The 17,364-nt window shown below is 43.5% G+C and overlaps 1 protein-coding gene across 5 annotated transcripts in view; it reads right to left on the bottom strand.

Moving 5' to 3' along the window:
- Positions 1 to 17,364, bottom strand: part of LOC143987271 (calpain-13-like) — a 175,187-nt gene that overhangs the window by 79,327 nt on the left and 78,496 nt on the right. For all 5 annotated transcript variants that reach the window (XM_077485884.1, XM_077485886.1, XM_077485882.1 and 2 more), the window contains exons 6-7: positions 12,668 to 12,842; positions 5,553 to 5,627 (exon numbers count right to left, since the gene is read on the bottom strand). In XM_077485884.1, the coding sequence (XP_077342010.1) occupies positions 5,553 to 5,627; positions 12,668 to 12,842 (250 nt within the window). The remainder of the gene's footprint in view (positions 1 to 5,552; positions 5,628 to 12,667; positions 12,843 to 17,364) is intronic.

Genomic DNA, 17,364 nt, shown 5'->3' with positions numbered 1-17,364 from the left:
TTCATCAGACCATGATTGGCTGGCAAACCTGGCAGTCTTATATTGCAGAGGAAATAGAAACAGAGAGATCTGATGGGCTGATGTTATATCATATATAACTTAGAACCTTAATATTATACCTAGCATAGAGTCCTCTCTTTCCTCCATTCTCACCATTTTATTAATTCATTATAATTTATAATAATCAATTGATTTCCAAATTGCTAATAATTTTCTTCATTTTTTAATTAATTTACTTATAAAAATGTATTCATTTTAAATTTGAGGTATATTTATACATTTTATATTTATGTATTTAATCAATTAGTGAATTGATCGATTTCTGCAAACGTTATAAACGTATCTTCCACTATTAATCAGCAAGCAAGCTTCTTACTCATATTTACATTCTCTTCGGTCTCCAGCCATCTACCTCTTTGAATCTGTGTATTTGATTGACGGGCTGGCCAGCCCATCAGATCTCTCTGTTTCTATTTCCTCTGCAATATAAGACTGCCAGGTTTGCTAGCCAATCATGGTCTGATGAAGAAGCTGTAGCTTCGAAATGCATTACCATTCCTTGCCACTGTGAATAATCACACTTCCTGTTCCTGTGAAGTCACGACCAGCTGCTTCTTGTTTCCTGCCTCCTGGTTCCCAGCATTTTCTGGATCCCTGTAAGATCACACCAGTGCCCCAGGCTGCAAAGGGAAGACATTTATGAGACTCCAGGACTGGCGATTTTCACTGCATACTGAACTCATATAGTTTAACCTGTGAGTTACTACTTGTTTTTATTAAATATATGATTTATACTGCACTCAGTCTGGCGCCCCTCTGTTCCCACAAGTAACAAATATGCCCAAAATAGAACAGAAAAGTACACTTGGAGCTGTGCGAGGTCAATTTATGCACTGCGCTTGCGCAAGCGGTATTAGCGCACGTTCAAGTGTTTTGGTTCACTGCGCCGGCAAAATATTAGTAAATGTCAAGCCACATAGATTCATTTGCACAAGTTGAACAGGCGCACCTCTCAACTTGACTTTTTTTTTTTGCGTTGGTTCACTTCTATGGGTTTTTTAAGGCTATTCGCACACAGGTCATGTTAGCATTAAGAAAAAAAAAGTTAAGAAAAAAAAATGCGTGGGGGTCCCCCGAAATCCCATACCAAGCCCTTATCCGAGCACGCAACCTGGCAGGCCACAGGAAAAAAAGGAGGGGACGAGAGAGTGCCCCCCCTCCTGAACCTTACCAGGCCACATGCCCTCAACATTGGGAGGGTGCTTTGGGGTCTCCCCCAAAGCACCTTGTCCCTATGTTGATGAGGACAAGGGCCTCATCCCCACAACCCTGGCTGATGGTTGTGGGGGTCTGCGGGCGGGGGGCTTATTGGAATCTGGAAGCCCCCTTTAACAAGAGGACCCCCAGATCCCAGCCTACCCCCCTGTGTGAAATGGTAAGGGGGGTCAAAAGTACCCCTACCATTTCACCAAAAAAGTGACAAAAGTGTTAAAAATTACAAGAGTAAAAAAAAAAAAAAAAAATGACAAGAGACAGTTTTTAACAATTCCTTTATTAAAGTCTTCTTCTTTCATCTTCTTTCTTCTGGTCTTCTTCCTTCTTCATACCTTCATCCTTCGGTTTCTTCCTCTATCTTCTTCCTCCATCTTCTTCTTCTTCCGATCCCCTGCTTCTTGCTCCGGTGTTTTCGTCTGGCATGTTCCTCCACGGCGTCTCTTCTTCCACGCTTCGTTCTCGGGCCGCTCCGTGTAATGGTAGGCTCCCGTTGTGTGATGCTTCTCTTCTTCTGACACTTATATAACGGAAGCGTGTGTCAGAGGGGGTGGGATCAGCGGGTGGCCCCGCCCTCCGTTATATTAAAACTGTCAGAAGAAGAGAAGCGTCACACAGCGGGAGCCTACCATTGCACGGAGCGGCCTGAGAACGAAGCGGGGAAGAAGAGACACCGTGAAGGAAGATGCCGGACGAGAACACTGGAGCAAGAAGCAGAGGATCAGAGAAAGAAGAAGATGGAGGAAGAAGAATATGGAGGAAGAAACCGAAGGATGAAGGAAAGAAGAAGGAAGAAGACCAGAAGAAAGAATATGAAAGAAGAAGACTTTAATAAAGGAATTATCAAAAACTGTCTCTTGTAATTTTTCACACTTTTGTCACTATTTTGGTGAAATGGTAGGGGTAAATTTTGTACCCCCTTACCATTTCAAACAGGGGGGAGGCTGGGATCTGGGGGTCCCCTTGTTAATGGAGGCTTCCAGATTCCGATAAGTCGCCGGCCCGCAGACCCCCACAACCATCGGCCAGGGTAGTGAGGATGAGGCTCTTGTCCTCATATCAGGTTATTGATATGAGGACAATATCATATTCAGGTTATTGAAACCACTTTGCCGCCATCATTCTGTTATATGGCAGGTGGCAAGTGGTTAAAAACAGGTACCCCCCAAAGGTGCCAAATGTGGCATCAGAGAAGGGAGGAGACAGATAAGAGGAGCTTCCACTTTTGGGTGGAACTCCGCTTTAAGTGGCACGGATATCAGCAAGCTGCACTGCAAATTGCACTGCTTTGAAATCACGCTGAAGTAGTGCAAATTCAAAACCGCACTGGTGTGAACCAGGGCGTAAAGTATTTAACTCTCCAGCATCAAAAATACTTTTGAGAGGATAAAACTCAATGGAAATGGAAATGGAAATAATCACCCGATAGTAAAGACATCTAAACAAGTAAAAAAAGTGAGTTGTAATTCAACCTAAGTGACCTTGAAATATCGTTTTTCTCCTTTCTTTCCTTGTGTTTACTTTTAAAATTGCTGTCAACTTTCCAAGATTTGGCAAACAATTTGTGCACAGGAAAGGTATTTACATTGGACACATTTCAGCTTTTTTTCAGTTGTTATTGTCTTTGTGCAAACACATTTATCTTATTGCCAAAACCACATTGGGCTCTGTCATTGCTCCGAGCACAATGGGTGACTTTGGCACTGAAGCTGGCAAGCTATTTTGCTTAGGTTGCCGACATTAAAACGTGAGAGAAATTGATTTTGTAGTGAAAAAAAAGTCACACAAAGAATAGCATTTATGTAGTAAAAGCCCTAAAGGACTTCTGCATGGTAAACAACCACACGTGACCTGATAGTATGAGCCTTCAAACAGCATGGCTTCTTTAAACAGAAGCTGGTTACATCATGTCATCACTACTAATATGAATATTTCAAGAGGTTTTCGAGGAAACTCTTCCACATGGAGGCCAACATTAAGGAATGCTGAGCAAGTGACTTGAGCCTACTGTACACTCCAATCTGATTCCGATGGCCTGAGCTGATTCTTCATCCAGATCCTCCCAGTTCAATGTTGTCAAGCCCTGATTAAGTAGGCCCTTTATAACCTTTGTAACATGTTGGCTGTTTAAAGGAAAAACTCACCTTTAGTCCTTTATGAATCCCTTCCCACCCTTCTGAGTCCTGCCCCGCATGGTATACTACTTACCTGCCCCCCAGCCTTCCTACGAGTTGTCAGCTGCCTCCTCTGCAAAATGCACATGCATGCCATAGCCCTGTTTATTATATTGGCCAATTGTACTCCAAAGTAAATACAGATTTCCCCTTGGGAATGGGACTTTTTAGGCACAGATTGTGAAAAAAGTTTTTTATAAAAAAATTCTTCAAATTTTTTTATTTGAATAATTTTCATTATTTACATTTATTATTAATTTTTTTTCATATTTACATTTATCATTATATTTATTTTTATTTATTTACCATTATTTTCATTTTCATTCACATTTATTTTTATTTTCATTTCACATATATTATTTGTATATTTACTATTATTTACATGTATTATTATTTTCATTTTTATCTATTTACACTCAATATTCAGCAATTATTTTTTCATTAAATCTCTCCCCTCTTTCTTTATTATTATAATTATTTACTTTTATTATTATTATTATTATTATTATTATTATTTATATTTATTTTTAGTTTCATTTTAAATTCAATTTATCTTACTTTATTTACTTTTATTTCATTTCACTTTCATTATTTATTTCTCTTTCTCTCACTTTCTCTTTTTTCTTTCTGCCGTTATGGCATTTCCTCTGTCTTTGTTCTCCTTTTTTGTTCTCGTTTCTTTTCTCTCTTATCTTTCCCCCTATTCTTGGTCGGTTTGGGGCATGGTGCCCCCTCGGTGCATTCCTGGAACGCGTTGGCCGCCCAGGTCCACAGGCATATTGGGTGGTTCATCCCCACCCTTCATCCTCTAGATCATTCGGCAACTCTCTGCTGTATTTGGGCTGTATGATGTGGCTCAACCTATGCCAATCTCCCTTTTCCATCTAACCCCACCTGTTGCTGACAGCTTTTGGGAAACATGCATGCGTGGTTCGCGCATGCAATATATCCCTCTTTGAGGCTGTGGTACTCCATCTCCCTCCCTCACAACTGTCGTAGTCTCCACGTGTTTTTCTTTTTTTACATATTGTCACCAGTGCAGAACAGTGTCATCATATAACTGGTGTGGCCCTGATCAGGGAAACTGACTGGTGACAGTACGAAAAAAATAAAAATTTTATAATTTTTCAAAAATACATTTTTATTTTTTATTACATTGTGTCCTGTTGCAGCCGTGCAATCGGCACATCCTGACAGGACGTCATATGACTTCCAGTAAGGATAACTAAACCACCATCATTTTGCAATGGGCCGGATGGGAAGTGGTTTAAAGTGATCACATTCCCTCTGTTCTCAGCTACATGAGAGCTGGGGGTAGGAGAAGCAGCAGCACACTGAGCTCCCCAGTGAAGATCTGTGCAGGAGGGGCGTGTCAGGACAAGTCTGACCATTGGAGGAGAGCACACTGATTTCCCAGTATAGCTAGAGAACTGACCACGGGGTGCTATCCTGCTTAGTGTGGTCAGTTTTTAATAGGAAAGCAAGGGGACTAGGAGGAATGCCAGGAATTTCACACAAAGGAAGCAAAACAAAGAGAACAGGAGACTTCTCATACAAGTACATGGTACAGCAGGCACATATCAGGAATATGAAATGTTGGGGTGACAAACGCTTTAACCAATAGGTGCCAGGACCTAAAAACGTATTTGTTTAACAAAACAGAGAAAACTTAATTATTTGACAAGCTCATTGGCTCTGGCAAGGCTGCTCACGTAAAACAAGGTTGCCCTTTGGTGGGTACCCAGAATGTGATTCAAAACATAAAAAAAAAGAAAAAAAAAATGAGCACCAGACCAAATGGTGAAGGAATCCAAGAAGTTTTATTGATTATCCTACAATCAGAAAAAAAAAACATCCAACACATTTCAGGGACCCAAAGCACTCCCCTTCATCAGGGATTGAATATCAAATATGGTAAAAGGACTCAAAGAGGCCAATATAACAAGGATACAGAAATTTAAACAGGAATGTATGACGAATTTATGAAAGATGTAGTAACAAATGTCTCATTGCTGGTGTTCTAAAACATTCATTTCCCAGTTATTAGAATAATTCACAGAATATTGACAACAGGATATGATCACAACATTATGAAAGCTGAATTACCTGTAAGCCATCTGTAACTGTGTAGGCGTGGCCTTGTACAATTCCATTCTGCAGTTCTATATTTCCACTATGAAGCTAAAACAAAGACACAGTTTAGAAATCCAATTATTTAAAATATCCCTGACTGAAGGTGTGATATGTATTGTGGCAACTATCTTAGTTACTAAGTTCTGCAGCAATTAATTATAGATCGAAATAAGGAGGATAGACGGATTCCCTGATAAAAGTGCATGCGCACGAAAGGCGTAGGGCGAAAGCCTTGCATTCTGATGCCCTTCTGCCATATCCTAGGTTGGGATCGGCGGCCATTGCTGTAAGTTCGGCTTTTTTATTAACTTGGATATACATTCTTTATTTTAAATTGTATGTCATAAATTTTAAAATAAACTAATACACCATAAATCTTTTCGTATGTACCCTTCTGACTAGGTTTCGATGCGAGGGGTCATTGTCCCTGTAGAAGAGCCACTGGATGACTGCTGGGAACTCTTAAAGGTTGTTCTGATATTATGCCATTTACCAATGGCCTTCTGGTGAGTTCATATTGGAGAAGGACTGGAGTCACTTTATGCAGAGAAGCACTTTTGTCGCTTTATATACTTGATATCGCCTGGGAACATACCTTCATTGGATGATTTTCACACACTTTGGATACACTTTGCACTTTATGGACCTTTTTTGGATTTTAGATATACATTAGGAGTAGGGATGAGCTTCGAGTTCGAGTCGAACTCATGTTCTACTCGAACATTGCCTGTTCGCCTGTTCAGCGAACAGTGAACAATTTGGGCTGTTCGCAGCAAATTCGAAAAGCCGGAACACCCTATACAAGTCTATGGGAGAAATCTAAAGTGCTCATTTTAAAGGGTAATATGCAGGTTACTGTCCTAAAAAGTGTTTGGGGACCCGGGTCCTGCCCCAGGGGACATGGATCAATGCAAAAAAAAGTTTTAAAAACGGCCGTTTTTTCAGGAGCAGTGATTTTAATAATGATTAAAGTGAAACAATAAAAGTGTAATATTCCTTTAAATTTCGTAGCTGGGGGGTATCTATAGTATGCCTGTGAAGGGGCGCATGTTTCTGGTGCTTAGAACTGTCGCTGCACAAAGTGTCATTTGTGCAGGAAAAAAAGTCTTTTAAAATCACTTGCGGCTAAATTGTCGGGTCTCCGTAATACAGAGAACACTCAATGAGTGTTCTCTGTATTAGCCGACAATTCATTCATTCATTGATTAAAAAAAAAAAAAAAAAAAAAAAAAAAGCGTGGGGGTTCCCCTAAATTCAATCAAAAGGCCCTTCAGGTCTGACATGGATATTAAGGGGAACCCCGTGTCAAATTTAAAAAAAAAATTGACGTGGGGGTCCCCCCAAATATCCATACCAGACCCTTCAGGTCTGATATGGATATTAAGGGGAACCCCGCATCAAATTTAAAAAAAAAATTGACGTGGGGGTCCCCTTAAATATCCATACCAGACCCTTTATCCGAGCACGCAACCTGGCAGGCTGCAGGAAAAGAGGGGGGGACGAGAGAGCGGCCCCCCCTCCCTCCTGAACCGTACCAGGCCACATACCCTCAACATTGGGAGGATGCTTTGGGGGTCTGTGACCCCTCAAAGCACCTTGTCCCCATGTTGATAAGGACAAGGGCCTCATCCTCACAACCCTGGCCGTTGGTTGTGAGGGTCTGCGGGCGGGGGGCTTATCAGAATCTGGAAGCCCCCTTTAACAAGGGGACCCCCAGATCCCGGCCCCCCCTGTTTGAAATGGTAAGGGGGTACAAAAGTACCCCTACCATTTCACAAAGAAAGTGTCAAAATGGTTAAATAAGACAAACACACTTTTGAAAAATTCCTTTATTAAAAATAAAAAAAATAAAAAAAAAATTCCAGCGGTGCTAATCCACTCTTGCTATCCAGCGACGGGTCTCCGGGGTCCAGCGATGGATGATCATATCCAGCGACGGGGGATCTCTCAGTCCAGCGCTGTCCATACCTCCTTCTTCTGTCTCCACTGCGGAGACACTGCAGAGAGCCGAGCGCTGACATTTCTTATATTGGGAGGGCGGGGCCACCCGTCACCTGACCCCGCCCCTCTGACGCAGGAGAGGGAAGCCAGGGGTTCCCCAGTGACGTGTGGGTGACCCCGCCCCCTCTGATGTAACGGAAACCTGCGTTACATCAGAGGGGGCGGGGTCACCCACACGTCACTGGGGAACCCCTGGCTTCCCTCTCCTGCGTCAGAGGGGCGGGGTCAGGTGACGGGTGGCCCCGCCCTCCCAATATAAGAAATGTCAGCGCTCGGCTCTCTGCAGTGTCTCCGCAGTGGAGACAGAAGAAGGAGGTATGGACAGCGCTGGACTGAGAGATCCCCCGTCGCTGGATATGATCATCCATCGCTGGACCCCGGAGACCCGTCGCTGGATAGCAAGAGTGGATTAGCACCGCTGGAATTTTTTTTTTATTTTTTTTATTTTTAATAAAGGAATTTTTCAAAAGTGTGTTTGTCTTATTTAACCATTTTGACACTTTCTTTGTGAAATGGTAGGGGTACTTTTGTACCCCCTTACCATTTCAAACAGGGGGGGGGGCGGGATCTGGGGGTCCCCTTGTTAAAGGGGGCTTCCAGATTCTGATAAGCCCCCCGCCCGCAGACCCTCACAACCAACGGCCAGGGTTGTGAGGATGAGGCCCTTGTCCTTATCAACATGGGGACAAGGTGCTTTGAGGGGTCACAGACCCCCAAAGCATCCTCCCAATGTTGAGGGTATGTGGCCTGGTACGGTTCAGGAGGGAGGGGGGGCCGCTCTCTCGTCCCCCCCTCTTTTCCTGCGGCCTGCCAGGTTGCGTGCTCGGATAAAGGGTCTGGTATGGATATTTAGGGGGACCCCCACGTCAATTTTTTTTTTAAATTTGATGCGGGGTTCCCCTTAATATCCATATCAGACCTGAAGGGTCTGGTATGGATATTTGGGGGGACCCCCACGTCAATTTTTTTTTTTAATTTGACACGGGGTTCCCCTTAATATCCATGTCAGACCTGAAGGGCCTTTTGATTGAATTTAGGGGAACCCCCACGCTTTTTTTTTTTTTTAATCAATGAATGAATGAATTGTCGGCTAATACAGAGAACACTCATTGAGTGTTCTCTGTATTACGGAGACCGGACAATTTAGCCGCAAGTGATTTTAAAAGACTTTTTTTCCTGCACAAATGACACTTTGTGCAGCGACAGTTCTAAGCACCAGAAACATGCGCCCCTTCACAGGCAGACTATAGATACCCCCCAGCTACGAAATTTAAAGGAATATTACACTTTTATTGTTTCACTTTAATCATTATTAAAATCACTGCTCCTGAAAAAACGGCCGTTTTTAAAACTTTTTTTTGCATTGATCCATGTCTCCTGGGGCAGGACCCAGGTCCCCAAACACTTTTTAGGACAGTAACTTTCATATTACCCTTTAAAATGAGCACTTTAGATTGTGAACGTTCGAGTCCCATAGACTTTAATAGGGTTCTAAAGTTCACACGAAGTTTAGGTCTGTTCGCAGGTTCTGGTGCGAACCGAACAGGGGGGTGTTCGGCTCATCCCTAATTAGGAGTTTGTGTGATGTAATATGGTCACTTTTTTTTATCCATTTAGCACTTAATCATAAACACATCTCTATTACAATTGTCGCTTAGTCCCCCTGAAAAGTCCCACAGTCCACCTAATGCAGCTTCCCGTGACGGTGTGGCAACAGTGCTCCACTTCTTCTCACTCTCATACAGACTGTGCCCTACAGTGGAATAGGAAGATGTTGCAGGGGGCATGGATTTCAGTGTTGTAATTGCTGATTCATAAATCTGTATTTTGTCAATCATCACCTGGCCACACCTAGTCCTGCCCACTGCTTTCTGGATGGACAGCATTGCCTCTGTTGCTGAAACTGTCCACTGCGAGCTGGTAGTATCTGGGAGGGAGAGTGTGTGAGACACAAATGAAGGAGGATTTGGCTCAGTTAGGGAAGTGTTCAGATTCTCATACAAGAGCCTTTAGATGTTCTTAAAGGTGTATATTTATATAAAAAAAATGTTATGGGAATGTGTCAATAATACATCTTCACTATAATTTGCCTAATACGTTTATTTCCTAGAATCATCTGAGCTATCTAGTGGCATTTTCTTGAATGAGGCATTTCAGGAAAATACCACCCTATGGCCACTAGATAGGGCTTGCAATCCTAGGAAATAATATAGTAGGCAAGTTACTATGAAGATTCATGACAGTTGTGTCAATTATTGACACACTGAGGCTGGGTTCACACTGATACTACACGACAGTCATACGACTGTCATCCTACTTTGCTCTGCGACATCAGTCCTACATTGGTCCTACATCCTTTAACCAACCAAAACAAAACAATCCCAGGTGACATAAACTCCTTTTACCCTTTTACTGCTGCTGTAATCACCCCTCTTGTCCTCACCCCCTTTCCCGACTTGCCAGGCTGCGTGCTTGGATAGGGGGCTGGTATGGATTTTAGGGGGCGTGGGGGTTCCCCTTAAAATCCATACCAGATCGAAGGGCCTGGCATGGTCTTGGACGGGGAACCCCATGGCATTTTTTTTTTTGGCGTGGAGTTTTCCCTAAAGATTCATACCACACACAAAGTGCCTGGTATTGTCAGGATCAAAGTCGGATCCCCGTTCATTGTCACAGGGCAAAGTCGAACCCACAGTCGTACAACTGTCTTGTCGTACCAGTGTGAACCTGGCCTGAGACTCAAGTTCTAAATCAATTGTTGAGTGGAGTTGGCCGTAAAAAGGATCAGATCACCCTGCCCTAAATCCTGACTCTGTTCCTGTTAACCTCTGAGTTTTCAGTGTTGTTAAAGGACACATTTCTTTGTATTGTATGTAAAAATAATAAAGTACTTGGCAGCAACCATGGCTGCTCATTATATACTGTATACAGGCTCTTCTTCCAGCTTAGTAATGTACTACGGTGGTTGCACTTTCAAAGCAAAACTTTGATTGAAGGCCAACCATACACAGTGCAAATTTTTTTCTCCTGCAACCACAGGTTACTGGAAAGAAATTCTCAATTCTCCCATCAACACAGACAGTGTTGATGCAGGAATCCCTCCTGTGGAACCACAGTGTTCTCCCGACAAAGGGGCCGGGGAAGCCGTCACCACCAGGAGAAGACGTGATTATTGCTAGTGGCTATACCAGCCGCTAGTGATAATTGCAAGAAAACTCTAGCAGGCTGGTTACATTTAACCTGCCCACATACTGTTTGAATCTCAGCCGGTTCCTGGTGAACCAGCTGATATTCAAACCATCTATGGCCTGCATTAGTCGGGAGTGAGTAGAATAGGGGGTCTATGTGGCCAATACTTACTGCCTTGTGCACAGACAACCATCAAGGGGAAAATCTACAAATCTGTACATGAACTACACATACTGTATTGTAAATATGGTAAATCAAATATGTCAAAGAGGGAAAGTCAAGTTAAAAATGAATTTGGGGTAAAGCTTACAGTATTGACTCAAACCATGTTTTGTCTAAAGCTATGCTATAGCCAGAAGTATACATTTGTGGTTATCCAAGTAACTTTAAAATGGAAAACATTTTTAATGTCCAATTTGCTTGCCATACCAAATTTTCATGATATTTAATATAAACATTGTAGAATGTAGCTCTAGTGGCCACCAGTATAACAGACAGTGCAATCATCATTCTTGCTGCACAGCAGCTGAAAGAAAGGCAAAGTCACTCTCTCTTATTCCGGCAGGGATTATGTGATAGTGCACTCAGATGATTAATAAAAAGAGGTGGTAGAGGTTTGGGTGACAGGAGGATACAACATTTGCTCGGAGTTAAACATGTGCAACTTTCTATTTCTATGCAGCATATCACATATGCTAAATCACACGTGCGTTATGTTGTGCCATACACTGGGGTTGCCAATCAAACTGCAAGGCAAAGCACCGCATCCATCTGTTTTTTAGCAGATAGGATTGGATAGGATGTTGGCAGGTGTCAATGTACAAATGTTCCTTGATACCTGCCGTTCCATAGAGGAGACTGGAGGGTCCGACTGGGTCTGCCTGAAAAACTGAGAGGCAAACTCGATCAGTCCTCCCATGTGAAAGGGCCCTTGTAATGGAACCATCCAGCAGCCAGCTTGGGTGCTTCGGCAAGATATATAGCTTCCTTAAGTCTGGCCCCATGAACAAGGTATTCTAGCTGAATATTGCATAGCACCCAAGAATCTAGACAACACTAGCTGAGGTGCTCTGGAACTGGAACTTTTTATTGAAAACTCACACAGAATTTATATACCACACTATTATGTTAGGGTTGATCATATTACCCTAACAATACAAACTGTAAACAGGGATATAATTAAAATGGCTAAACAACAGCCAACATATACTATAAACATTAAGCTAATAAAACAACTAGTCACTTAGGTGACTCAGTGCCCACCCAGACAATGTTGTGATTAATCAGTGACCCCACTCCAGGTCAGACTGCCTGGCACTGAGCTCACAAAGTACACTACACATTATAATAAATCAGACAATATCAGGAGACCCCTAGCATCAGGTTGCTCTGAGCTTACCATATTAACATCTGCCCTGAGTCTCACAGTCTAAAGTAGTCATTGCTTGTTTTGGACATAGAAGCCCTAGTAATGTATCTGGGTCCCCCAGTTCCCAGAGTATGTGTGTTTTGGGGAGACTTGACTTGAATCGGAAACAAGCCCACTGCAAGGGTCCCCCAGGCACACACCTCCCAAAGAGTAGTGTTCCCTTAAAAACCAGGGCTAATAGGCAGTGTGCAAGAGGCAACCCTGCAGTCCATACCAAACGTCTCTGTCCTACCTGATTCTGTCACAGCCCTTAGTGTACAAAGCTTTTCAAAAACATGGACAGACAATAATAATTTGGGTGATCTCCCAGACTAGACAAAGTAAGCAATATCAGTGCTTCTAGACACCTGACAAGCTCATTACTGCCCCATGTAGCCCTAAGTGGCCCAGTCCTTGCCTTTTTCGGGTTGGGTGCTGGTTTGAGCTGCTCATGGTTACTCTCAGCTGAGATGATAAATGTTCTACTTACATTTCCTGGAGTTGTAGATCCCATGAGTGATCCAGATCTTGCTGCTGCTAGGACAATATCGCGAAGATCTGGAGGAGGTTTGGACAAGTCAAAATCAAGCTGGACCCCTCCAGTGAAATCCACCAGGGCCTCTGAGATAAACCCCCAGTGCAGATTCTGGTAAGAGCCACGTAACCTGTTGGGGTACACAGAGAAACATTACAGGTCTATAAACATGAACAGAAATGTCACTGGATGCAATCAAATACTAAAAAGAACATTGGTGGGCACTACCCCACAGCAGCTACACACAGGCAGTTCTTGCAATCCAATCTTGTATTTGCAGCATTATTATTATTATACAAGATTTATTTAGTACCAGCAGTTTGTGCAGCACTTTACAATATAAAAGGGAGACAACACAGTTATAATACAATAAAATACAAGAGGATTAAGAGGGCCCTGCTCAGAAGAGCTTACAATCTAACAGGTTGTGGCAGGTGGTACAAAAGGTTGTAACTGTGGGGAATGAGCTGATGAAAGTGGTAAAAGATTAGTTGGAGGTGTAATAGGCTTCCCTGAAGAGATGAGTTTTCAGGGATCACTTGAAGGTAGCAAGAGTAGGGCATAGCCAGACAGGTTGAGGTAGTGAGTTCCAGAAGATGGGAGAGGCTCTGGAGAAAGCCTGGAGATGAGCATGGAAGGAGGAGACGAGGGAACTTGAGAGTAGGAGGTCTTGGGAGGAGAGGAGAAGACGGTTTGGGTGATATTTGGAGACACGATTGGTGATGTAGCTCGGGGCAGAGTTGTGAATGGCTTTGTATGTTGTGGTTAGTATTTTGAATTTAATTTGGTGGGCCATTGGGAGCCAGTGTAGGGATTGGAGGAGAGGGTTGGTGGATGCTGAACAGTGGGTAAGGTGGATAAGCTTGGCAGCAGCATTCATGATAGACTGAAGAGGGGATAGCCTATGGAGTGGCAGACTAATTAGAAGGGAGTTGCAACAGTCAAGGAGAGAGATAACAAGGAAATTAATGAGGAGCTTGGTGGTTTCATTTGTTAAAAAGAGGCGAATTTTAGAGATGTTACGAAGGTGAATTCTACAAACTTTTGATAACGATTGGATTTGGTGCGGCATCCATGCTGATATGTCAGTTAGTAAGTTAGTAATGTGAGAGGAGATTGAAGGAGTGAGGTGAGAAGTAGACAGATAGATTTGGGTGTCATCTGCGTATAAGTGGTATTAGAAGGCGTGGGCGGTTATCAAGTGACCAACGGAGGAGATGTAGATAGAGAAGAGAAGGGGTCCAAGAACAGAGCCTTGGGGGATCCCCACAGAAAGAGGGAATGGAGAGGAGGAGACAGAGTTGTAGGTAACACTGAAGGAGCGCTGTGACAGGTAGGCAGAGAACCCGGATAGAGCAGAATCTTGAAGACCAAGTGAATGTAGTTTATTGAGAAGGAGCAGATGGTCAACAGTATCAAAGGCCACAGAGAGGTGCATGTTTTAGAGGGATGGGGGATGTGCCACTGGAGAGGGAGAGATTAAATATGTGAGTGAGGGAGCATAGGATAGAAGAAGAGAGTGACCATAGTAGTTGTGAGGGAACAGGATCCAGGGGACAATTGGTTAGGTGGGCATCTGAGAAAAATGTTGTAACCTCTTCAGTAGTAGCCAGTTAAAAAAAAGCAGTGTTGGATGTGCCGTTAGGCAAGGCATGTTGGATGGGGAAGATGTATGCACGGTGAAGGTGCCCTCGCAAATTATATCAAGTTTGTCTTTGAAGTGATTGGCAAACTCTTGGGCAGTGAGTGAATTAGTGGGTAGAGGGGGTGGAGGACAAAACAGAAAGTTAAAGGTTAAGAAGGGCCGATCGGGGACTGGATGACAAGATATTAATAAGAGAGACAAAGTAGGCTTGTTTGGCAGCATGGAGGCAGGAATTGCAATTTAGAAGGGCAGATTTATATGGGGTGAAGTCTTGCGGGCATTTGGTTTTACCCCACAGTCGTTCAAGAGCATGGCAATGTCTCTTGAGATTTCTAGTGTTGTCAGTTTGCCAGGGTTGCAGCGTTCAGGGCCTGATTCTGCGTGTGGTTAGATGAGCACGTGCCTCCAACGATGATGAGAGTGAACCAGTGGCCAGGCCAGGACAGTACATGCATATGCTTCCTTTATGTTTCTGTGTTAACAGTGGTCTATGAGTTTCCTTTACCTTGGGAAGCCACCGCCATCTGCAGTCTTCTCTTCTCTACATCCTTTCAAAGTCCAGAATTTTTAAAGCTTGTCTGAGAGTTGAAAAAAAAAGGGGACAGAGAGCTGAAATTACTCTCTGCAGAGCTCTGTGAAGGAGAGCTCTGAGAGCTGATTGGAGGGAAGAGACACCGTAATACAGCACACTGGAACAGAGCTGAGGCTGTCAGTCAGCTGGAGGTCCCTCCCATGTCACTATATTTCTCTTGGTGTCAGAAAAACTTGTCAAAAGTGATTCATATTGATAGCAGAGGAACAAAGCAGCAGACAAAAGTGACACTTGGTGCTCTGGAGTGAGACAAGTACACACTATAGAGGGATATGCTTTGTTCATATTTTATGTCTGATATTTACGACCAAAAAAAAACTGTTGCTGCAACTGTTTAAAATGTGTTGGCTGGAGTTGGAATTTAACCACTTGAGATTCGCGCTATAACCGAATGACGGCTACAGCGCGGACCTGCAGGGCACGAGCATCACGCTCTGTGATCAGTGAGTCTGAGACGTGCTGGATCACAGATCGGAGTAAGGGGTCGATCCCGACCCCTTACCACATGATCAGCTGTCAGCCAATGACAGCTGATCACGTGATGTTAACAGAGCCGGTAATCCGCTATTTTTTCTCCTTGCGCTGACAGCGTGAGGAGAAAAAAAAAGCCGAGCACTGGCAGCCATAAGAGGGACATCAGTCCCGATCACTGCAAGCTGCTGCCAAATCATCAGTGCCCACCTGTGCCCCCTACCAGTGCCACCTAGCAATAGGCAAAAGTGCCGCCTACCAGTGCCCACCAGCGCTACCCATCAGTGCCCACAGTGCCACCCACCAGTGCCCACAGTGCCACCCATCAGTGCCCACAGTACCACCTATCAGTGCCCACAATCAGTGTCTCAACAACAGTGCTGCACATCAGTGCCCCCTATCAGTGCCCATCGGTGTCACCTAACAGGGCCCATCAGTGCTGCCCATCAGTGCCACCAATACCGATACACCAATATATATCAATACCGCCTTATCTGTCTCCATCATTACCACCTTATATGTGTCTATCAGTGCCGCCTTAACTGTGCCTGTCAGTGCCCATCAGTTCCGCCTATCAGTGCCCACCAGTGCCACCTCATCAGCGCATATCAATGAAGGAGAAAAAAAACCTGTTTGAAAAATTTTATAACAAACTATTAAACTTGATTTTGTTTTTTCTAAATTTTCCATCTTTTTTTGTTTGTTTAGCAAAAAATAAAAATCCCAGCTGTGATTAAATACCACCAAAAGAAAGCTCTATTTGTAGGAAAAAAATGCTAAAAATTTAATTTGGGTACAGTGTTGTATGACCGTGCAATTGTCATTCAAATTGCGTCAGCGCTGAAAGCTGAAAATTGGTCTGGGCAGGAGGGGGGTTTAAGTGCCCAGTAAGCAAGTGGTTAAACCAAATCGTACTTATGAAAAAATCTATTTAAAACAATTAAGGCTGCCCATAGATAACATTTTTTTTTTAGATCAGCCAGCTGATCGATAAAATAAAAATGAATGGATTACCCCATCCACAGCAAGGTGGTTGAGGAATTCTCCCCACTGTGATATTGTATTCTGACAGCGGGACTCCTCCGCACACAGTAAGCAGCAAAGAGAAGGCTCCACCTCCGGGTTGTTTCTGCAGTCCTGCACCAGACGGAAACAGCTGGAGGAGGTAAGGGGAGGAGATTCCAGTCCAGCAGCTGGAGGAAGGACAGAGCACAATCCTCCCTTCAGAAGCCATCGCAGCCCTACACCGTGCTCTGTTCTGAATGACAGGAGAGACAGCAGGGTCACTCCTGTCATTCAAGTAGATGGAGCCGCTCAGGTAGAGCGGAGTGCTCATCATCTATCAGCCCCTCTGCGCCCAGGGCACATCACCCTTCTGCCTAGACATGTGCATTCGTTTTCGTCCGAATGCATTTTCGTCCGAATTTCAGCTATTTTCATTTTCGTTTTGACAAACGATAACGAAAGCACAAAATCCGAAAAACGAAAGATCCGACATAAATAAATGCTTTATTTTCGTTTTCATTGTTACAACAGTTCGATATAGAATAGGAGATTCGACATGACTCTGACAACAATCTGTGTCTATAGAACCTGTGGTCGAATGTGCTTAACCTTACCTCTATTAGACCAAGATTATATAGAGAAAATATTCGACAGAGAAAAAAGATTTGACAGAGAGAAAAGATTCTGCAAGTTACTGTCCTAAAAAGTGTTTGGGGACCCGGGTCCTGCCCCAGGGGACATGTATCAATGCAAAAAAAAGTTTTAAAAACGGGCGTTTTTTCGGGAGCAGTGATTTTAATAATGATTAAAGTGAAACAATAAAAGTGTAATATTCCTTTAAATTTCGTAGGGGGGGGGGGGGGGGGGTTGTCTATAGTATGCCTGTGAAGGGGCGCACGTTTCCCGTGCTTAGAATTGTCCCTGCACAAAGTGTCATTT

This window comes from Lithobates pipiens, unplaced genomic scaffold, assembly GCF_037356315.1.
Source record: "Lithobates pipiens isolate NorthernLeopardFrog02 unplaced genomic scaffold, aLitPip1_a1.2 Scaffold_18, whole genome shotgun sequence".
In the NCBI taxonomy this organism is placed as follows: Eukaryota; Metazoa; Chordata; class Amphibia; order Anura; family Ranidae; genus Lithobates; species Lithobates pipiens.
The sequence above is the reverse complement of the archived record's forward strand: the minus strand, read 5'-3'. Positions and strand labels throughout refer to the sequence as shown.